Consider the following 23,754-nt stretch of genomic DNA (forward strand, 5'->3'; position numbering starts at 1 on the left):
TAATTAACGAAATAATAGGGGTACCCCTTCTCCGATTTAATAGCAAAAATATGATTATAATTTTTTTTTTAAAAATTAATCAATTAAAATGCAAGTATCTGTGTCTGTAATAAATTCGATTATAGGTATCCTCAGAATATATTAAGCATTTGTTAAGAGTAATAAATTTATCTATCTTTAACAGGCATAATGTGTTTTAACCAAAAAAAAGTTTTATTTTAATTTAATTTTATGTGGCAATACTTTTAATTACAATGCTTACTTCAACAATCCTTCCATCCTTCCAACTCATAAATTGAATGGTTTTACGGTTAATTATTCTTTAATCGATTTACAGCTAATCAGTATTCCGGGGGGGGGGGGGGGGACTAGCCCCCCCCCCCGTCACTTTTTTTTTTTTGCAAAGCTAGACATAACGACATAATCTTTTTTTTTTTTTGCTTGTCGGGATTTCTATATAATTTCTAGCGTGGCCCCCTTTCAATTTGCTTACTGGAATTTACATATACATGTGCATTTTACAAATTCTAGATATATATATTTCACGAAAACTGGGATTATATAGAGTATCAATAAAAAGAACTTCATCTTTCACACAATACAGAAATTTCATAAGATTTTTAGGTACGTTTGATCTATAGAAGCACCCAATTTATTGACTAAACATAGGTATTTTTTCATGGCATATATTATATAAATAGTGCCTGTTCAGGAGGGTAAGAGTATCTCTTACCCTCCTGAACAGGCACTATTTATTTCAAGTTATTATACTGAATGTCTTAATTTTAAAGAAAACTTTACTACTTTTATATATGAATGACGTGAATTCTTTCGCTCATACTGAGCTGTTCCCTGCGCCAAGGGAAAAAAATTCGGATCTATTGACTGTTCAGGCATTACATAATTGTTTTATTTATTATATTACCTAATTCCGTTTTTAGTATTTTGTGTTTACAATTATAAACTACAGAAGGTTTTCGTACCACGAAGATAAATTTTAAGAACAATAGTAAAATAAACCTAATAAAGTTATCTTATAATCTTGAAGAAATTTCACTTTTTCTAAAATACGTTGCCGGTCCAATAGATCGCAGTCTATTGACCAGCGGTCCAATAGATCACAGTCTATATTGCCCGGCGGTCTAATAGATCGCAGTCTAGTTCAATAGATCACTTGCAAATCTGAATACACATACAAAATAGACAAAATATTTAAATTTGTAATATAACAACAAAATCCCTTTGATTAGGTAATAAAACGGATTATCAACTGTGTCTTTCAGTATTTAACATGAAAGTATGATAAATAAAATTGTTATACTTTCATGTTAAATACTGAAATCTGATTGGTTAAGACGCAGTTAATAATATTTACTATTACCCTTAGCGTTAGCAACGCACTTGGCAACGGGTAACATTAAAAATTGTTATACTTTCATGTTAAATACTGAAATCTGATTGGTTAAGACGCAGTTAATAATATTTACTATTACCCTTAGCGTTAGCAACGCACTTGGCAACGGGTAACATTAAAAAATGTTACATGCGAGAAAATTATGCGCGTACGGTTCGCTGTAGAATTCACGTTATTCCTATATAAAAGCAGTAAAATTTTCTTAAAATTTTTTAAAAAGACATTCAGTATAACAAAATAAATAGTGCCTGTTTGGGAGGATAACAGTTGAAATTGACACCCCTCGAAAACCATTGTCAACCGACGCGAAGCGGAGGTTGACAATGGTTTTCGAGGGGTGTCAATTTCAACTGTTACCCTCCCAAACAGGCACTATTTATATATTGGCAAAGCTTTTGTAAGAGATTTGAAGGCAACATTCTTTTTTATTATTAAACTGGATACTTGAAAGCATGGTATTTCAATATAGTCTTTCAAATCTGTTCAGCTCACATGAAAAAGTTCAGTTTTCCATCCTAAACTGGTTTTAACCCTACCCAACTATCAAACACAGAGATGATTTAGATTTTTACCTTTTTATCAAATATACGTGTCCGTATTTAAATTAATATTTAAAATACTTCCTGATTATTAATTTGCTGTAATATATAATGGTAGTACTCTAACAAATTCACATATATCACACAAACATCTACATTCTCCCTAAGATTAGTTGCGTAAGTTTATTATTTAACAACCACTTTCAATGTCCTTTGGGAACTAGGTGCCTCAGTAAAATGGCAACGGTGGGAAACCGGGTGGCACGTCAGGCCTTTCTAAAGGCCAAAACTGTCCAAAATTCAACACAGGTAAAAATTAGTCTGCAAGATAAAGTATTGAACCAACCTTTCGTGGATTATTATTGTGTTTTATTCAGTAGATATATCTTGAGCTTTGTAAATTTTCAAGGACAAACCTCATTTGTACAATATTATTTCTTATGTGCTTATATATGTATTTAATGCTAAAAGACATAAGTAGATGTCTTTAAATATTTGTTTTTCAGTAAAAATGCAGAATAGTGTTGAATTGTACAGTCTGTTATCATATTCTGAATAACATTCGTTGTTACGAAATCCGAGGAAATTCGAATCCTCTGCTGCCCTAATTACAGCACAGGCCCCCAAATTCAGAGGCCTGTGATTACAGCAAATTGTTTGTTGTATAATTTGATCATGTATATTAGGTAATGATTGTTACATATATTGAGCAGATTCAAGGTGAATTTATATCCGAGATTCATTGGACAGGTTGGGCACAATTCCCCTGTAGTGAGACAGTCTCGCTAAAGCAAGATTATCCCTCTGTATAGTAAATAAAAACATACGAGATTATCGTGATGTATTTCAAATAAATGAAAAATCTGAATTAAATATAAAAATGCGGGTAAGATATACAATTTGAAGCAATTTTACATTCCAAGACTGACCTTTTTGGCCTTAAATACCAGTGCTCTATTGCTGCAAACAAAAGTAGGATAATTTTTTCATCTTGGAAATCGTGAGTATTCTTGCACTGAACACAAATTTTCCAATTGAAAGTATGTTTTTCCTTCCTTTGAAACGAAAATTATCAGAGTTTGTGTTCATTTTGATGACACTTTTCGACCTTGCAAAGGAAATTAAATAACATGCAACAATTATTGGTTGCTTTTGCTTTTATATTTTGATCTCAGTACGACCATGAAAACTATGGAAGGCTGTACCAGCAATATTACTTACACCTATGGTAAACAAATATTTTTCAGAATTTATTTTTGAAAGAAAAAAATCCATGCAAAATCAAAAATGATGAGAGAAACTTGATGAATTACAGTTTTATATAAAATAAATCAAATTTTGAATGAATAATTCTTGGTACGACTTAACATGTTAACAAAATATTTACATTTATTACCGCTAGAGGCTTCTGTAAGAAATCTGCTGAATAGATTTAGCTTATAACAGGATTTCAGTGAAACGCAGCTGTAAATACATAAGTCTGAAATGAACATGTAGTTAGTGAACCCTTATTATCAATAATGAAAATATTCTTCCGCATATTCCTCTGTTTAAAGAAAACAATATAATAATGAAAAAATGTGTCAAAATCTGGCATTAACGGAATGTTTCTAGTACTGCAAAGAGGGATGATCTCGCTCGGAAGTTTGACAGTTAAATAGATCTTTTTAAAGTTTACACTGAACTGACCAATCAATTTCTCTTTCTTGTTAATTATACTTTACTATCAGTTTTCAAATTGAAAGAAGATTTTCTTCATAAAGGAGTCTCGATTATTTCACACTAATCTTAGTGACCTGGTTTTTGTACAGTCTTTTCATGTTGAATATATTGAGAGCAATTTCCCAAATGGATAAATAAAATGTCCAAAATGGGATATGAATATATACAATACATGTATTAAAAATAAAATTGTACCAGTATTGTAAATTCAGGCAGAGAGTGCCCATGTAAAAGTTTTTGACTGATGAATAGCCAAGATCAGCAGCTACTGTAGTTTATTTCAGTGGTTAGATGGTTACATTTCCGAATGTTTCCCTTACTAGGCCCTATGAACACTATGGGTTATGCTGTAGGTCATAGGCTGCAAATTGTAATCATTGTTTCCATAATGAAAACTACATTTAATTTGTTTTCTTTTGTAGGCGAATTTTGGCAGTTTTAATAACTCTCCTAAAGGATTTAAAATGGTAAGTGCAAAACATTTTATTATTTCGTCTGTCAGGCATATAAAAAAAATTAATTGTGTGTTTAGGGTAACACTGATGAAAAAAAAATAGGTAGGATTAATATCTAATTCACAATCGCATGAAACAGACATCTAAAAATGGTACAGTACCCGCAACATTATTGTTTACAATCCTATCCTATCGTATCGTGTATCAATCCTATCGTATCGTGCGCGTATACTGTTCTATCGTGCGTTAATTCTATCCTATCGTGCATGTATACTGTTCTATCGTGCGTTAATCCTATCCTATCGTGCGTTAATCCTATCAGGTTTATCCTTGAATTTCAACAATTCTTTCGTTTATCCTATCGTGTTATTCGTTTTGTGCCTTTTCATAAGCTAGTAAATTTATTACTAAGTTGCAACTCGTTTGGTACGCCGTATACGAATATTTATCAAACAAGAATTGTAAAATCCTATCCAACATTCCGTCAGGATACTAATTTTTTTAGATCAAAATTAACCAATTTTATATGTAAATCATTTCTGTTAACATTGGAAATGAAAAACGAAGTTCTTAGGAACAAGGTAACATATTTACCTGTATATCGAATATATCAAATCGTACGCAGAGTGTATACCTGCTTAAACATTAACTTTTATGCAATATAATTTTGTTGCATCATATTTTACAGAAACAAAACTATTTATGATATAATTTATATTTAATTAATTATGATATGATTTATATTTAATTAAAAGCCGAGTTGTATTTTGAACCCGTTATTTTCCGTGTGATATTTGATTTCAGGCTGAAATATTCTCAGCAATCAGCTAGGGTGTGTGGTAATAAAAACAATGTTAACAAATCGTACGCGGAATGTGTATCTGCGTAAATACTTGTCTTTAATAATTCGTTTTTAATGCATCATTTTCTTATACAGAAAGAAATGTATTTATGATAGATTTCATATTTACTGTATACAAGAGTTGGATTTATATTATTAAACCCGCTATTTTCTGAGTGATTTAATCTCGGTCTAACATATTCGCGGCAATCGGCTAGGGTGTTCGGTAATTAAAACAATTTAACAATACAGAAAATTTATTGATCATTAAAGCTCATAGTTTTAGTTTAAAAAAAATTAACTGGTCATTTTTATACATTCTATAAATGATGCAGCGATGATTAACAACTCGACAATTGTTACTTGAAAGAAATTCCATGTAAATCTTTATTTGTACATGTTCTCTCTCAAATTCTGCCATTATCAGTTTGTTCGTAAATATCGTTTAAAGTGATCATACGTTTATCGTGAACATCGTTTATCCTTTCCTATCGTGTATCAATCCTATCATATCGTGCATTTATAATGGACTTAATAATTTATAATATCGTGTGTTAATCCTATCCTTTCGTGCGTGTATACTGTTCTATTGTGCATTAATTCTATCCTATTGTGCGTGAATCCTATCCTATCGTTTATCTTGTAAAAAATAACGTTGCGGGTACTGTAGGATTGGGGCATTTTTGTAGGTTAGGTCGGGTTACCCTAAACACACAACTTTTTTTTTTTAGGCCTAAGGGTATGGTTCAATAAACCCAGTAGCTTCTTTTTATGCTCAGTGAGGAAATGAAATTAAATTATAAATTTTGTTATTTCTATGACAGCTTGGTTTAATAGCTGGTACAACTGCAGTGGTAGGAGGCATTGGAACTTACATCGCTGTCAAGGGTGCAGTCAACGCTGGCACAGAACTTATGCTTCACCCTCCCAAGTACCCATGGTGGCACAGGGGCTGGTTTACAGAGATTGACAAGAAAAGGTAAAGCAATATATAAATTACACAGTTAGTTTTCAGGCGATATGAAAAAATTGTGTCTGCCCTCTCCCAGCGTACTAATGAAAAAGTACCTGACTCAAAAATATTTATGTTATCAATCTAAGAATTTGTTTTATTGGAAATCAAGGTATTTGCAGAACTAGTTTCCATCTAATTTTTGCGCACCTATAAAAATAACAATTCCTTACCAATTAACCAACTAAAATTTGAAACACTAAGTCGAAAGAGGACAAACAAATCAATTTTAAAAAGTGGCCTTTAGGAATTTTTTCTTTTGGAAATGACATTTAAAGAAATCAGTCAATATTTTCATAAACAATCATGGTTGTTTGTGGAATGCCTTATTGACTGTTGTATTGTTTTATTGTTGCAGTGCACGCAGAGGATACATGGTCTACAAACAGGTCTGCTCTGCCTGCCACAGTCTGAACCGAGTCCGATTCCGTGAAATGATAGGAATTATCTTCACGGAGGAAGAGGCTAAAGCAGAGGCCGCTGAGGTAAAATAAAAGTGAACTACCATTAATACAGAAAGAGGCTTTGAATAGGATGCGCATCACATGTCATTATTGAAGAAAAATTATTATCACAGGAAAAAAACCTAGAGTAGACTATCTAGGTTCAGCTGTATTGATATAAATTAAAGAATATCTGATGGCATCTGTAGTGGCTTGAGATTATGTTCATGTAAGTTCTTTCGTGAAATTCTCTTTAAATACATCTGCAAGCTCTGACTGTCCTCTTATGGAGAGTTAACTGTTATCTAGTCAAGAATTGCTTCTGGGTCAAATTTGAGCCCTTTAACGAAATTTTCATATTTTAAAAGCATAGGAATGACAAGTCTACTCTACAGATATGTTGCCAAGTCTGTTGTACATCTGGTTTTACAAAGTCTTTTCTGAAACATATTTTGTTTACTGCAACATTGCTTCATTCAGTTTTAAAATTTTAGAATTATGTTTCAAAACTTTGAATCTACAAATCATACTCTAGTCAGAGGGTCAGCAATCCACATATATTCATACAAGATCAAGCCATTACATGTACCTGTTAATACTTTTAATTGTATCTCTGTCATTTAAAAACTAACCTTTTCCTACAAAAAACCTGACATATTCATAAGTTTTTTTGCTCTTAACGAGGCCGGGTCTAATTAGTTCTGCCCTAGATTTTTTAATGAAATTTTTTACCTGAATTTCTACTGATATAATTATTATTTTAAGATTAAAAAATAAGACATTTACCACACCGTTTGTTTAGGGGGTCATCTCAAAGTTTGGTAATCTTTAACATAGGACCCTATGGGATTTCGCTTGAAATGTATCAATTTTGCACATTTTTTTAAACTTCTGCCCTAGGGATTTCTTTTTCTGTTCTACATATTAAAGTTATTGCTAAAAGGCATCAAATGGTCAAACAAAAAAAACCTTTTACCTCCTGGTTTGTTCCAGGGGTCTTATCAAAGTTGATTTTTGTATGCCCAATTTCCCAGATTTGTCAGATAATGGCTATTTTTTATTTGACAAAGGCGGAAAAGGTGATCTTTATAGTATTATTAAAGCCTTCAGACATATTTAAGTAATAAAAAATATATAACATCACATATTAAGGGTCATTAATATAAAATACATGGTTACTGTCTTGAAATATATGAATTAAGCTATATTTAGGCGGGTTAAGAAAACGTGACAGAGGGTTTGGCCTGCTGAACCCTCTTCACTTTTTCGACCCGAGCCCAAATATAGCTTATACTTCGAGACAGTTATGTTTATTCCACAATATAACATTAATTTTACGCATTAAACGAGCCATTTTCAACAAATTTCGCTGAATATCTGCAGATAAAACTATCACGCCATGGCGTCAAACAAGCAAAAAGATGACGTCACAATACAAATGAAACGCTGCGCGAAAGCGTGCGTACTCGTTCTGTACTCGGCCTCGTTAAGATTCATGATAGACCATTTAAAAACTCTTTCAGTATCAAATCATTGATGGATATGATGAGAACAACATGCCAATTAAACGCCCAGGGAAATTATTTGATGCCATCCCAAGTCCATATGATAACCAAATACAGGCTGAGAATGCCAACAATGGAGTTGCTCCCCCTGACCTGTCATATGTTGTCTTGGGACGAGAAGGTGGAGAGGTAAAAAAATAAAACTTAAATGTTTCCAATGGTTTGCAAAATTTGAGTCAAAGTTCCCCAAGAATATTAGAATTTTTGTAAAAGCCAATAATAGGTTTCATTGGAGCTGCAAATTTTGTTTATAGAATAGCATATTTATTTTGATATGTAATTTTAATCTTTATGATACCAGTGTCTGATTTAGTGACTGTAGTTGGTAATTTTTTGAATTTTACTTAGTGAATGAAAGCTTTGCACCTAAGATGCAGAAAATCCAGTTACATGTACCGGTATATGGAATATTGTATATGTAAAGTAATATGTCACTTGGTTAGAATGTGATATGTTTCTGATTGTAGGGCTATATTTTCTCACTAATTACGGGTTATGTTTGTATGACTACATTTTCTCACTATTAACGGGTTATGTTTGTAGGACTACATTTTCTCACTATTAACGGGTTATCATGAACCACCTGCTGGGGTGAAGCTTCCTGAAGGGGTCCACTACAACCCCTACTTCCCAGGGGGACTTATTGCCATGGCTCAAGCCTTGTACGATGAAATCATTGAGTATGAAGATGGTAAGTTTGATGGTGGGACACTTGGTGTGTGAGACTTTTTGTGAGTCTGACTTTGGAATTGTTTTGTTTGGAAGAAGTATTCTAAGAATTCTGATTTGCACAAAATTGAACATGTTTCAAATTCTCTGCATTTTTTTTAGAGCAATGAAATTGTGCAGTAAATTATGATTTAGGAATATTAGGTCAGAAAAATAAAATACTGTAATGTTCAAAATTCTCTTTCTCCACCAAAATTTACCTTCACCCAAACATTTTATTACAAGAAATCCCTAAATTATATTCCCCTTAATATTATCCTTGTTTAGAGTACCTCTTTTACTCAAATTTATCTCTATCATGTATTAAATATAAATTAATCTGCTATTCATTGTTGTAGCTGCAGAAATATTGTTATTTTGAAAAAAAAAATCCATGTAAACCAGCAGATTTTCATTAACTAATGAAATGAATGCACTCATAGTTAAACTAATCACATACATATAAATTAAGGTTCTCAGATATTCAACCCACTAAATTTCGAAGTTTGTAACCTTAGATATTCAACCCACTAAATATCGAAGTTTGTAATCATCTTAAAAATGTTATTTATTTCTCACTGTGAAATCAAAAGAAATTTTAATTATATGGTACCCTGACATTTAACAAGTTTATTCTTTGTTCTCATTTATTATGCAAACCAGTTTGTAATTTAAACACTATTAGATTACTGGATATTTTCAGACATACAAGTTAAATCCATGATATCAAGAAATATTTCCCAGATATTGAAGAGCTGCTGATGATTGGACATCATTAATGACCATGTTTATTACTTGTCAGGTACACCCGCCACTCAGAGTCAGCTAGCTAAGGATGTAACCACTTTCCTTACCTGGGCAGGAGAGCCGTATTATGATTCCAAGAAGGCATTAGAATTTAAGGTAAAGAGCGAGATCGATCTGAAACTTTTAATTTCTTCCGATTTCTTTTTTATTGGTCTGCAAATGCTTTGAACTTTGATTTTCTTTTTACATTGATCAGTTCACATGTGGATTTATTTTCAGGCTTATATACTACTCGGAATGCTGTTTGTTGGATCCTACTACTTCTACAGAAGAACTTGGAGTTCTTTAAAACACAAGCTGGTAGTTCCAAACTACAGCAAGCCTAAAAAGGATGTATTAAGGGCCAAGAGGCCTGGAAAACCTAAAGGAGCACCCCGATCATAACCGTTAATATGGGGGCTGTGACCAACTGGTATCTGTGACTGGACAACTGAGAGAATAGACTTGATGAAAAGGAATATTTATAAAAGCAAGAGAAATTGATTATTGAAGGGTGGCGTTTTTTTTCTGTTTCATTCAGCTGTGTTATTGATAGGGATCTGTGACAGGAAAAATAAATTTTTAAATGTTGAAATTTTGAGTCATTGTTTTTAAGGTTCTTGAAAAGATTGATTTGGAAAAAATACATATTCTCAGCTGCATGAAAAATAATTGATTTCAGAAGTGTTTTATATCAGACATGCTTGAAAAATCCCAGAATCCAAGCCAACATGTCAAAATGTAATACAGTGTACTCTGTAACTTATTCAAATAATCTCTATGAATATAAAATTGTTGATGTGTGTTTCATCACTATTTAACAAGCAAAACAGTTAAACCTAAAACGTGTAATTAAATAAATATAAAATACCAGTATAGAATTTTTTTACTTAAGTTTGTTCTTCATTCATGGTTTTTGGAGCCTGGTCATAGAGAGCCATTTGAAATGGGATAATTTGTGAAGTGCAAAACTGAGTGCATGCTAGTCTGTGGGCCACCTTCTGGCACTGTGTACAAACTTACTGAAGATGCTTCATCTGAAAGGTGATGGACCCTTACAGTTAAAACATTCATAGAAAGGACACTACTCTTAATCTCCATGATTAAATAATTTAGTGCTCTTCGACCAGAAGCGTTATATCAGACCATTACACTTTGACCAATCTACTCAGTTCATGTAGGGCAGGTGTTGCTATTTGCCAAAAAATTGTACCTGCATAAAGCAGAGTGTTTATCAGAAAACAATGATTTTTTTTCAAATTCAAGATTAGAATATCAAGGATGAAAATTCCCTTCAGGACTGGTTATTAAATATTTCATGACCATAGAAAAAATACAACTGACAATGATCAACGAAAAATAATTTATTAACAATTCATATCATATCCAGAATTATCGAGTAACGGATAGGCTGTTTAGCTAGGGACATATATAATATAAATGTACAGTACATGTATACATGTAGGTCCCTACTAATTTACAGTTAATTGAAGCGTTTACATGTTAGAGGTTAAGATACTGGCATAACAGATTCTCCATAAATGTTTTTGGGGTGGGGTACTCTTGTCCCCATATATTATATATATATATATATTATATACATGTATATATATATTTTTTTTTACATGTTTATTGTACTACAATTCATAAAACAATGTTCTATAACAATCCTAGATAAAACACAAGTATACAATGTAACCAGTCTTAACTACAAGCAATAGACCATTAAGTTGAATTCCTTTAAGAAGCACATCTGCATAGGTCTGGTTTTCACTATCGTATGGCAACAAATGTCAGATCAATGGAGAGACAAAGAACAATGCTGTCCAGTATATAAGGACTGTCACGGCTGAATCATCGTAAACAGAATCACATGCTGGCCTTGATGAAGTTGATCAGTCCATTGGTGGAGCCATCATGACTAGAGACAGGGTCTTTTCCTTTCAGCTCAGGTTGAATTTGTTTGGCAAGCTGCTTTCCAAGCTCAACTCTAGTAAAAAATTGTAAATGTTGCAAGTAAATAAATGTTAAAAATATCCTCGTATAAAGGGAAATAACTCTACAAGAACACTTGAGTACTCACCCCCACTGGTCATAGGAGTTGATATCCCATATAATTCCCTGAACAAAGATCTTGTGTTCATACATTGCTAGACAGAAGAAGAACAAATCCATTTTTGAATAATGAATACATTTTAATTGTACCCGGTAATCAAGGACTAAAGAAGACGAGGCATATATTTTACAGAATAAACTTAATTACATTGCATAACATTTGTGTCAAAGCCCCAATATTTTCATGTATTAATATGGACTTACCAATAAGAAGACCTAATGTGAAAGGAGTCAATTTCTGGAACAGAATTGAATTGCTGGGTCTGTTACCCTCAAACACCTGGATAAAAAATATGAAAATTTTAATCATAACTTCATTACAATGCCATATAGAATCTGACTTTACCCAAGTATTGGGTATCAATAATCATCATGATATTTTGTTTTCAATTCTTTCTGTAGTTATATTTTGTATATAAAGGATTTTCTTAATTTTTTCTGATGTAAACATCACTGGTGATATGGGTCATAAGCTGACCTTGTGGGGGAGGATATGATCAATGTCGGCCTGGGACATTCCAGACTTGACCAATTCCGCTCGAGCCACATCGGCGGACTTTCCCCTCATCAGGGCCTCAGTCTGGGCAAGGAAGTTAGCTGACAGAATCTATAAAACAACAACAGAAGTCAGGATCTATAAAACAGCAATAAAAGGTGTGCATTGAGTCATAAGAAGTTAATATTGGTATGTATTCATTGCTACCAAATTTAAACAAATATATCAAGATTTCCAAATCACATCTTGATTAACTTCAAACATATCAAAAGATTATGTTATTTTGATACCAGAACATTTTAATTTAAACTTTTTGTTTGGTAATTGTTCACAACCACTTCATATCATTCTATTGTAGGGGGGGGGGGGGGGTAAGTCATGTATACTTAAATAAAAAATTTAACTGTTTTTTGTAATTGACAGTGGACTGTCAAAGGTAACCTTATACCACTTAACTACATTAAAGTTATGTCCACAGGTATTTTTGTCCCGTATAAAAACTATAAAACATGACAGCTTTTTTACACATATCAATCCCAGCCTCTAACAATGATTCTGAGGTTACCTACGTCTGTACAAAGTTGCTACAAGTTATGGGGTCATTTACCTCATGGTGAAGGCCATTTTGAATTGGATTCTGGGTCTTTACAGGCATTAAAAAGTCACATGGAATTAACCTTGTACCTGAAGAGAGAAAATATGTATAAATTCAATTCAGAGAATGCAATACATGTACAATTAAGAAAAAGGCCTTTTTCCTCGACAAGGCTCCAATAAAAGAATTAAAAGACTGAGATGACACTTGGCTTTTTGAAAAATTTCACTATAAAAACTATAGTAGAGAAACAACTGCGACAGTCTTAATATGAACACTGAATATGGACCTTGGTGAATGAGCTGGTAGAAAGCATGCTGGCCGTTCGTCCCTGGTTCGCCCCAAATGATGGGCCCTGTCTTGTAGGCACACCTCTGACCACTCCTGGTGATGTATTTCCCGTTGCTTTCCATATCTCCCTGCTGGAAGTAGGCAGCAAATCTGTGCATGTACTGCAAGAAAAAGTAAACAGGCTTAGGTTAGGTATTATGCATGTTGTAGGCTTCCGTCAATGTTAAGTACGCAAATGCCAATGCATGAGGTTCATATATGATCCTTTTACATAACTGTGGTGCACACTGTTGTTTTAAGAGTGTTAATGCACTAGTTTGATAGTCGATATGCTGTGGTTTTGAGATACTTAGGTATACAGTAAAGTAAGCTTATACAAAGAGATGATTAGACTGAACATTTTTAAAACAATAACTAAACAAGAAACTGTATGTAACGTACCTGATCATATGGAAGTAAAGTCTGGGTTTCTGACCCAAAGAAGTTATTATACCATACTCCAATCAAAGCCAAAATAATAGGAATCTGAAGAAAAAGTTAGAATACATACATGTACAAAAATCACAGCAGATGAATGACTCGATGAACAGGAGGAATGTCCTTTTCAAAAATTATATTTCAATACTGGGGTATAAATATTGTAAGTATTCATTCAGTTAACACTCTTGAGAGACTGTAAGTGTAAACTCTCAGAATTACATAATTATCGTTGATCTTATTTAAGTGTCAGGCCAATGACCTGAAATATTTTTGGACAAACATTATGCCAATACATTTTTTTTACACTTCAAACTAACTTACATTAGATTCCATTGGAGAGTTAACAAAGTGGTTGTCCATGAAGTGGCCTCCTGCCAGCAAGTCTTCAAAATTGTCCATTCCTGAAAGTAGTAACAAGAGGCCCATGGGCCACATCGCTCACCTGAGGAACAATAGGTATGATAAAATCAGCTTAATGGAGTCATAATACAAACAATCTGGACAATGTACAATAATACATGTAGATCCTGTATAAATAAAATCCATTTTTTCCACCTGGATATTCTTATGTTTATAATCATTAGTCCCTTTTCTAACAGGATGATTTTATAGTCATATCACATGGTGAGTATTGCAGTCCTCAAAAAGATCCCTTACAATTGTTTATATATGGGATATTAAGCTACATCAAACTCTGAACCTTCTTGTGAGGCCAAAGAATTGTCCTGGAGCCAAAGTCTTAACAATTATAAAGAATCATCTGGCTGATTAGTTTCTGAGAAGAAGATTTTAAAAGATTTACTCTATATATTCCTATGTAAAACTTTAACACCCCCCCCCCCAATGTGGGCTCACCCTACCCCCAGGGATCATGTTTTCACAACTACCTGAGGATACTTCCACACAAGTTTCAGCTTTCCTGGCCGATTAGTTTCTGAGAAGAAGATTTTTAAAGATTTACTCTAAAGATTTACTCTAAATATTCCTATGTAAAACTTCGACCACCCCATTGTGGCCCCACCCTACCCCCGGGGGTCATGATTTTCACAACTTTGAATCTGCACTACCTGAAGATACTTCCACACAAGTTTCAGCTTTCCTGGCTGATTAGTTTCTAAGAAGAAGATTTTTAAAGATTTACTCAATATATTCCTATGTAAAACTTCGACGCCCCATTGTGGCCCCACCCTACCCCCGGGGGTCATTATTTTTACAACTTTGAATCTACACTACCTGAGGATGCTTCCACACAAGTTTCAGCTTTCCTGGCTGATTAGTTTCTGAGAAGAAGAATTTTAAAGATTTACTCTATATATTCCTATGAAAAACTTCGACCCCCCATTGTGGCCCCACCCTACCCCAGGGATCATGAATTTCACAACTTTGAATCTACACTCTCTGAGGATGCTTCAACAGAAGTTTCAGCTTTCCTGGCTGATTAATTTCTGAGAAGAAGATTTTTAAAGATTTACTCTATATATTCCTATGTAAAACTTCGACCCCCCATTGTGGCCCCACCTTACCCCCAGGGATCATGAATTTCACAACTTTGAATCTACACTACCTGAGGATGCTTCCACACAAGCTTCAGCTTTCCTGGCTGATTAGTTTCTGAGAAGAAGATTTTTAAAGATTTAATCTATATATTCCTATGTAAAACTTCGACCCCCCATTGTGGCCCCACCCTACCCCCAGGGATCATGAATTTCACAACTTTGAATCTACACTGTCTGAGGATGCTTCCACACGAGTTTCAGCTTTCCTGGCTGATTAGTTTCTGAGAAGAAGATTTTTAAAGATTTACTCAATATATTCCTATGTAAAACTTCGACCCCCCATTGTGGCCCCACCCTACCCCCAGGGGTCATGAATTTCACAACTTTGACTCTACACTACCTGAGGATGCTTCCACACAAGTTTCAGCTTTCCTGGCTGATTAGTTTCTGAGATGAAGATTTTCAAAGATTTACTATATATTCCAATGTAAAACTTTGACCCTCCATTGTGGCCCCACCCTACCCCCAGGGATCATGATTTTCACAACTTTGAATCTACACTGCCTGAGGATACTTCCACACAAGTTTCAGCTTTCCTGGCTGATAAGTTTCTGAGAAGAAGAATTTTAAAGATTTACTCAATATATTCCTATGTAAAACTTTGACCCTCCATTGTGGCCCCACCCTACCCCCTGGTCATGATACTCACAACTTTGAATTTGCAATACCTGAGGATACTTCCACACAAGTTTCAGCTTTCCTGGCCGATTAGTTTCTGAGAAGAAGATTTTTAAAGATTTACTCTAAATATTCCTATGTAAAACTTCGACCACCCCATTGTGGCCCCACCCTACCCCCGGGGGTCATGATTTTCACAACTTTGAATCTGCACTACCTGAAGATACTTCCACACAAGTTTCAGCTTTCCTGGCTGATTAGTTTCTAAGAAGAAGATTTTTAAAGATTTACTCAATATATTCCTATGTAAAACTTCGACGCCCCATTGTGGCCCCACCCTACCCCCGGGGGTCATTATTTTTACAACTTTGAATCTACACTACCTGAGGATGCCTCCACACAAGTTTCAGCTTTCCTGGCTGATTAGTTTCTGAGAAGAAGAATTTTAAAGATTTACTCTATATATTCCTATGAAAAACTTCGACCCCCCATTGTGGCCCCACCCTACCCCCAGGGATCATGAATTTCACAACTTTGAATCTACACTCTCTGAGGATGCTTCAACACAAGTTTCAGCTTTCCTGGCTGATTAATTTCTGAGAAGAAGATTTTTAAAGATTTACTCTATATATTCCTATGTAAAACTTCGACCCCCCATTGTGGCCCCACCTTACCCCCAGGGATCATGAATTTCACAACTTTGAATCTACACTACCTGAGGATGCTTCCACACAAGCTTCAGCTTTCCTGGCTGATTAGTTTCTGAGAAGAAGATTTTTAAAGATTTACTCTATATATTCCTATGTAAAACTTCGACCCCCCATTGTGGCCCCACCCTACCCCCAGGGATCATGAATTTCACAACTTTGAATCTACACTGTCTGAGGATGCTTCCACACGAGTTTCAGCTTTCCTGGCTGATTAGTTTCTGAGAAGAAGATTTTTAAAGATTTACTCTATATATTCCTATGTAAAACTTCGACCCCCCATTGTGGCCCCACCCTACCCCCAGGGGTCATGAATTTCACAACTTTGACTCTACACTACCTGAGGATGCTTCCACACAAGTTTCAGCTTTCCTGGCTGATTAGTTTCTGAGATGAAGATTTTCAAAGATTTACTATATATTCCAATGTAAAACTTTGACCCCCCATTGTGGCCCCACCCTACCCCAGGGATCATGAATTTCACAACTTTGAATCTACACTCTCTGAGGATGCTTCAACACAAGTTTCAGCTTTCCTGGCTGATTAATTTCTGAGAAGAAGATTTTTAAAGATTTACTCAATATATTCCTATGTAAAACTTTGACCCTCCATTGTGGCCCCACCCTACCCCCTGGTCATGATACTCACAACTTTGAATTTGCAATACCTGAGGATACTTCCACACAAGTTTCAGCTTTCCTGGCCGATTAGTTTCTGAGAAGAAGATTTTTAAAGATTTACTCTATATATTCCTTTGTAAAACTTCGACCACCCCATTGTGGCCCCACCCTACCCCCGGGGGTCATGATTTTCACAACTTTGAATCTGCACTACCTGAGGATACTTCCACACAAGTTTCAGCTTTCCTGGCTGATTAGTTTCTGAGAAGAAGATTTTTAAAGATTTACTCTATATATTCCTATGTAAAACTTTGACCCCCCATTGTGGCCCCACCCTACCCCCAGGGATCATGAATTTCACAACTTTGAATCTACACTGTCTGAGGATGCTTCCACACAAGTTTCAGCTTTCCTGGCTGATTAGTGTCTGAGAAGAAGATTTTTAAAGATTTAATCTATATATTCCTATGTAAAACTTTGACCCCCCATTGTGGCCCCACCCTACCCCCAGGGATTATGAATTTCACAAATTTGAATCTACACTACCTGAGGATGCTTCCACACAAGTTTCAGCTTTCCTGGCTGATTAGTTTCTGAGAAGAAGATTTTTAAAGATTTACTCTATATATTCCTATGTAAAACTTTGACCCCCCATTGTGGCCCCACCCTACCCCCGGGGGTCATGAATTTCACAACTTTGAATCTACACTACCTGAGGATGCTTCCACACAAGTTTCAGCTTTCCTGGCTTTCTGGTTCTTGAGAAGAAGATTTTTGAAAATTTCTCGAAATTTTTCATTAATTTTTAATTATCTCCCCTTGAAAACGAGTGTGACCCTTAATTTTCACAACTTTGAATCCCCTTTGCCTAAGGATGATTTGTGCCAAGTTTGGTTGAAATTGGCCCAGTAGTTCTTGAGAAGATGTTGAAAATGTGAAAAGTTTACGGACAGACAGACAGACGGACAGACAGACAGACAGACAGACGGACAGACAGACAGACGGACGACAGACAAAATGTGATCAGAATAGCTCACTTGAGCTTTCAGCTCAGGTGAGCTAAAAACCAGACATATCAGCATCTTGACACCAGATCTTGATGAAATGCCACCAATAAAATTTCATAACAAAAATTCACTAATTGGGTAAATGATAAAATATTTTGATAGATTTACTACATAATTACTGGACTTACCAATAAAAAGCGCGATGGACATTCCAATGGCCGACCACAGGGAATAACGACCTCCAACCCACTACATTATAAAATTGGTTTTATCATGATCTCCACATTACCAAATTTCTTCGGAAATATACCTATAAAACTTATAAATTGCCTATGAAATCATAAGCTATTTAGGAAATATACAGTTGTATACTTACATCCCAAAACTCAAACATATTTTTCTCATCTATTCCGAATTCTTTCACTTTTGTCTGCAAAATACAAGATTGAAAAGATAGCTGAATAACTCAACTAACCTAGATTAAAATTATATGCAATCCAAGAATAAAACTTGACTCAGCTCTAGTAGGTATATATGTACACTATCCTTTAATCATTGATCCAAAACTTACAGCATTTGTAGAGAGAGCGACAAAATGTTTAGCTATGGCACTTTTCTGAAAAAGAAAAAAAAATGTTCCATTATTTGAAGATAACATTATCCATTGTCATGTTGTGAAGTAATTCAGGAATATCAACATGTATGGTAGTTCTTTAACCACAACCCACCTCCTTGGCAGCCTCCAGTAGCCAGGCTTTGGCAGACTCAGCATTGGTGATGGTTTCTTGTGTTGTAAATGTCTGAAAAACAATTATCACAATACTTATAACATTCAATTTCTAAAACAGAATTTGCAATGATCAAGAATAAAGACCATATAACTTTATAAGAAAAGAACTGACCTTGGAAGCAATGATGAACAGGGTGGTTTCTGGGTTCAGTTTTTTCAGAGTTTCAGCCATGTGTGTTCCATCAATGTTAGAGACAAAATGTACACTGGGACCGGTTCTATATGGCTTCAGAGCCTCTGTCACCATCAACGGACCCTATGTCAAACAGATATAAAGTTCATTGATACACTTCATATCAAAAGTACTGGTAAATATTGTCTTTCACAAGATTATTTCCTAGTAAGTATTCAATGTGTTTATATCATTCTATAGTAGGAAAGGGAAAGTTGAGTTTGCTAACATTTTTTATCAGTATACAAAACTACTGTAGATTCCTTATGTTACACAAGTACTTAATTCTGCAATTCAACTATAAAAATTTGGCCTGGTGTTTTTTTAAGGAATCTAAAGAACTGAGTATTAAAATCTATAAATTAAAGCATTATGTATCTGATAATTTAGTTCAGAAATTTAAGAGAGCTTGATGATGATATTGCTATTTTTCACAATATCAGTGACACATGTAATAACATATGAAAATTTCAGCAGTGTTATGAGCTTTTAAACCACTTTCTAGTCTTGATAAAATTAATCAGGGAAATTCAGGCAAACTCTCTACGGATATTATTTGTACATTAACATGTAGAATAAACTAAGAGCTGTGAAAAGATGAAGCCTGATAAATTAACTTCCTGGTTTGTCAGTTAAGATTTGGACTTGTGCACCTGTTCAAACTTGTTTGTTTTGCCCTTTTGTCAGTCCTAACTACTGACTTTCTAAACAACATTACCACAACTTTCTAGTACATCAGAAATCTACTACAAACCAGGTCAGACCCGCCAATGCCGATGTTGACGATGTCAGTGATGGCTTTCCCTGTGTAGCCCTTCCAGCTCCCACCCTGAACAGACTCAGTGAACTCCCGCATGTGTTTCAACACTCCATTGACATCTGGCATCACCTGGGAATAAAGGAAACATTATATCATATAGTAGTCCAGTAGTAAAGTACATTGAAGAAAATGAACATGAATTGAAGTTGATAAAGAGATTACAATGTGAAATTAATAACAATATATGTCATGAAAGTTACATCAAATATAAAGGTGTTTGTCTCACCATAGCTTCGTCTGAAATTTTACAAACAAGAGAGCATAACCATGGATATACATGTACCAGTCAGTATATGAACTGTAATTACAACTATGAAGACATTTTGTCAATGAGGATGATGAGTACCCTGTAATGTGTAAGAGTTGTATGGCTGAATTAGACATGTGCAATTATGTACCCGTTACTCACATCTTTTCCATCAACTGTTACAGGCGTGTTGGATCTATTGCGGAGAGCGACATGTAGGACAGCCCTGTTCTCCGTGAAGTTGATCTTTTCACCAGCAAACATGGCTGCTCTCATCTCTTCAACCTTCCTCTCTTTTGCCTTAAAATGAATAAGTGAAAGCATCTTTCACTAAAGTATAAGCTTTAGGTTAAACTATGAAATAATTTGCAAAATGTCAAAAAGGATTGATTAAACATAATTAACATACCAGTTTAAACAGCAGACCCATAGTTTTACTGTCCACCAAGTTTTTGGAATAATCCAAGAGAAGATCACCATCTTTTGTTGGCAACTTCTGACTGTTTACGACAAATCAATGATTAATAAACACAAATTGTGTGCAAAGTTTACACCATTTATTGATTTAACAAACCATTTTGATTTACACATATAAAAAACATGATATATGTATATATGATATTGTATTTGAAATTGTTTAGATAATGTCTTGTTCTCATTTTTAAACTTTGATCTAGTTCACAAAAGTTTTTAAAATTAATTTAACAATCAGAATGACTTGATACATATGTACCATACATGTACATGTATCAGCAATTTATATATGTTACATTTATTGGCAAAATACCTGTCCCACCCCCTTAAAAATTTTTTCAAAACACCTAATTCAAATGACTGTTCCTTTGTTGAAAATGTTCAATGCATATTACAGTTTCACACAACAGGGGTATCAATATTTCACTTTAAGTGTGGGTATTGAAGCACTGACCCATAGAGAACTTTAACTAAGAGGTAAACAAGATGTTCATTGTCCCTCTTGTGAAGTCAAGTAAATCAATTTGTTAGATATCTAAGATACTATCAACTTTCAACAATAATACCAGATCTAAATCTGACAAAATTTAAATCAATTTCCGAATTTGTAAAGCAGCTTACCATGAAGTTTATACGAAGGCTGGCTTGAGTATGATTTTTTTTAATACATAGGCATTTTATGATATCTTTTATGGTTATAATATTCAAATTTGATTACCATATGCATAAATATAAGTTAATATAATCAGTTAACTTAAAGGTTAATTTAATTGTAGCAACAAATTAATTCATCTATTCTATATAGAAAAACTTAATGTTCTCTCTCTCTCTCTCTCTCAAAGAATAACCTTAGTTAAACTAAAAGAATACATACGTGGAACAGAATGCAACACGAAATTAAATGCTTCATCTTTAAATAATCCAATGCGACCGATTGTAAAATAAATAAAATCCCCAGCTCTTTAAATTGCTGAGATCAAATAATCACATCTCACTGTTTTCATGACCACGATGACTACACATTCACACTTAGTCTTTGTATCCTGTAGCACTTTGCTATAGCGTCATAACATCCCCATTTTAACTTGCTAAAAAACAATGCATTAAAAATGAAATAACCACTAACGTAATATATCTATTCAGCTGTTCAACACTGTAGTCAGTACACATCCCCATTCTCTGTGTAAATTGACTGTCACACTGAATCATTTTATCCTGTGACAATTTGATGTCGCATCACAAAATAAAGTGTATTATTGATATATAGATTTATGTTAGTATGTACGTGCATTATAAAATTACCTGAATTTGTCAAATCTAGAGGCATCATCCTGAAACATTTTCATCATGTTTAATTTGGATCCCTCAGAATCGAAGTAACTTTGCAGTTCTTTCCATGCCGCTTCTTCTGGTAACGGTGCTCTCTTGATATTCGCCATCGCTGTACATGCACAGTCAACCAACAGGCAGGGAAGTCAGTTTCAGTTTGTCACTTGCCGGCTGATATCACCTTGACTCATTCGGAAGTGATTATATGATCGACCGGAAGGCTTCTGATGTTTTCCTCGGTTGTTGTTGTAAGGAGGGGGGTGATATTCTGGACTTAGCAATGAAACCAAAGAAGCTATTCTGCACTAAGAATTCAGTATAGTCGATATGGAAATGGATACGAAAAGCAAAACAACAACAATATTCACTATAACAATTTTATAATCACATACATCATTCCACACCATTCCATGTACAAGTTACTAAAATTAATATGGATGTACATAGGCGGATCCAGCAATATGGGAAGGATGGGGATGGGGCCCAATCGATGAATATTAATTAATTATCTAGGTATTTGTGTAAAATTCAGTGCTTGTTAAGTTGGTATGGGACCCCTGTCGATATTAATGTGGATAAAGGTTATAAAGAAACAAAACACTTTCACCGGTTAGGCCTTAAATTTTCAAATTTTATAATATTTGACTATTCCGAGGCTCTTTTGAGAAGTGGACAGGCATAGCCTACATCCACTCCACTTCTCAAAAGAGAATAAATGTTTGACCACAGGCAGCTGACGTTATAAATTTTTCTCATAATGAAAATAAATACCCTATCTACCTGTAGTATTAGGTAGATAGGGTATTTATTTTTTATATGAGAAAAAAAATCAAAACTTTTAACGTCAGGTGCACGTGTATTTGACCAAAAAATGAATTTCAAATTTTTTTGGAAAGGTAAAAATCATAAAAGCACCAGCGAGATTCGAACTTAGGACTTACATTCTTAAACATCCCTCCGACCCATTGCGCTACGCTGTTATCAGTTATATATAGGTATCAATTTTGGAAAAGAAATCTTTAATCAAATTATCCGTGATTTTACTATTTATTTCGATAAGGAGGTGCATCATAATATGGAGGTGTCCATACCACCTTAAACTTTTATTCGCCAAAGAGAAAAAAAATGAAAAAAAAAATAAACAAAAACAAAAAACCGTAATACGTTTTGAACATTTTCCGTGGATAAAATTCAACAAACATTTATCATGTTTATCTCCTCAATATCTATATCAATATCAGAGTGTACAAGTCCTGCCAATCGATCTTTATTTATCCATTGTTGTTGGGCGTGTTGGATCTGGTAAGGGTGATTTGTATAATAGCAGCTTTAATTGACAAGTCGCCAGCATTAAGAACACGCGAACGTGCTTTTGAAAAGGTCAACTCAGAAACAAAACAAAAACAAAACAAAAAACAATATGCAAATTCCGAAAAGCTATGATAATACATGTACTTGGGGTTTTTTTTTTTTATCTCTGAGAAATTCCTATAGTTATTCTAAAGCCATTTTTTATTTTTGATAGGCTATCAATTGACCTGCTAAATAAAGGTCTAAATGATCGGACACGAAAAAAGTGTGGACAAATTTATCTCTAATTAAAAAGACTGTACATATGTAAAACATCTTGTACAGGCAATTGTCGTGATAAGTTGGATAACAGCAGAAACATGGGAAATAGTAAAAATAAGGAAACAGTAGAATTAACCAGTGTAAGGATGCTCAACAAAAATAGGAACTGAATAAAGAATATAGGGAAGCCAACAAACAAGTTAAAAAAGTGCTAGAAAAGACAGGAGACAATTTGTCCATGACGTGAATGAAGAGGCAGAGGCAGCAGCCAGGCAGAACAACATAAAAAAGCTGTACGAAATAATAAGAACGCTGTCGGGAAAGAATGTGAACACATACACCCCAGTGAGAGACAACCAGGGATGGATAATAGGACAAAG

General features: G+C 34.4%; 2 protein-coding genes across 2 annotated transcripts; one reads left to right on the forward strand and one right to left on the reverse strand.

The window, feature by feature from the left end:
- The first annotated feature begins 2,125 nt into the window (after positions 1–2,125).
- LOC128188544 (uncharacterized) lies at positions 2,126–10,080 on the forward strand. The gene is made up of 8 exons (XM_052859650.1): positions 2,126–2,262; positions 4,098–4,142; positions 5,796–5,950; positions 6,342–6,468; positions 7,950–8,120; positions 8,535–8,682; positions 9,502–9,602; positions 9,726–10,080. Exons 1-8 carry the CDS (start codon positions 2,191–2,193, stop codon positions 9,888–9,890), a joined length of 984 nt encoding a protein of 327 aa, XP_052715610.1. The 5' UTR covers positions 2,126–2,190; the 3' UTR covers positions 9,891–10,080.
- Positions 10,081–10,836: 756 nt separating this feature from the next.
- Positions 10,837–22,013, reverse strand: LOC128188543 (glucose-6-phosphate isomerase-like). The gene is made up of 17 exons (XM_052859649.1): positions 21,776–22,013; positions 20,409–20,499; positions 20,162–20,299; positions 19,687–19,821; positions 18,873–19,016; positions 18,699–18,770; positions 18,542–18,586; positions 18,347–18,400; positions 18,159–18,219; positions 13,784–13,863; positions 13,424–13,507; positions 12,981–13,143; positions 12,704–12,780; positions 12,079–12,207; positions 11,805–11,880; positions 11,569–11,635; positions 10,837–11,475 (listed from the first exon to the last, which is right to left on the reverse strand). Exons 1-17 carry the CDS (start codon positions 21,910–21,912, stop codon positions 11,355–11,357), a joined length of 1,674 nt encoding a protein of 557 aa, XP_052715609.1. The 5' UTR covers positions 21,913–22,013; the 3' UTR covers positions 10,837–11,354.
- Between the last annotated feature and the right edge of the window lie 1,741 nt (positions 22,014–23,754).

The sequence above is a fragment of the Crassostrea angulata genome, chromosome 6 (genome assembly GCF_025612915.1).
Source record: "Crassostrea angulata isolate pt1a10 chromosome 6, ASM2561291v2, whole genome shotgun sequence".
NCBI classification, from domain to species: Eukaryota; Metazoa; Mollusca; class Bivalvia; order Ostreida; family Ostreidae; genus Magallana; species Magallana angulata.

Bases quoted from the DNA above. Each gene is read 5' to 3' on its own strand.
- LOC128188544 (XM_052859650.1), top strand. From the start codon at position 2,191: ATGGCAACGGTGGGAAACCGGGTGGCACGTCAGGCCTTTCTAAAGGCC. The intron at 2,263-4,097 runs GTAAAAATTAGT...TTTCTTTTGTAG, and splicing joins CTGTCCAAAATTCAACACAG to GCGAATTTTGGCAGTTTTAA. The intron at 6,469-7,949 runs GTAAAATAAAAG...AAACTCTTTCAG, and splicing joins CTAAAGCAGAGGCCGCTGAG to TATCAAATCATTGATGGATA.
- LOC128188543 (XM_052859649.1), bottom strand. From the start codon at position 21,912: ATGGCGAATATCAAGAGAGCACCGTTACCAGAAGAAGCGGCATGGAAA. The intron at 12,781-12,980 runs GTCCATATTCAG...TTCTCTCTTCAG, and splicing joins CTACCAGCTCATTCACCAAG to GTACAAGGTTAATTCCATGT. The intron at 11,881-12,078 runs GTCAGCTTATGA...TTTTTTATCCAG, and splicing joins ATCATATCCTCCCCCACAAG to GTGTTTGAGGGTAACAGACC.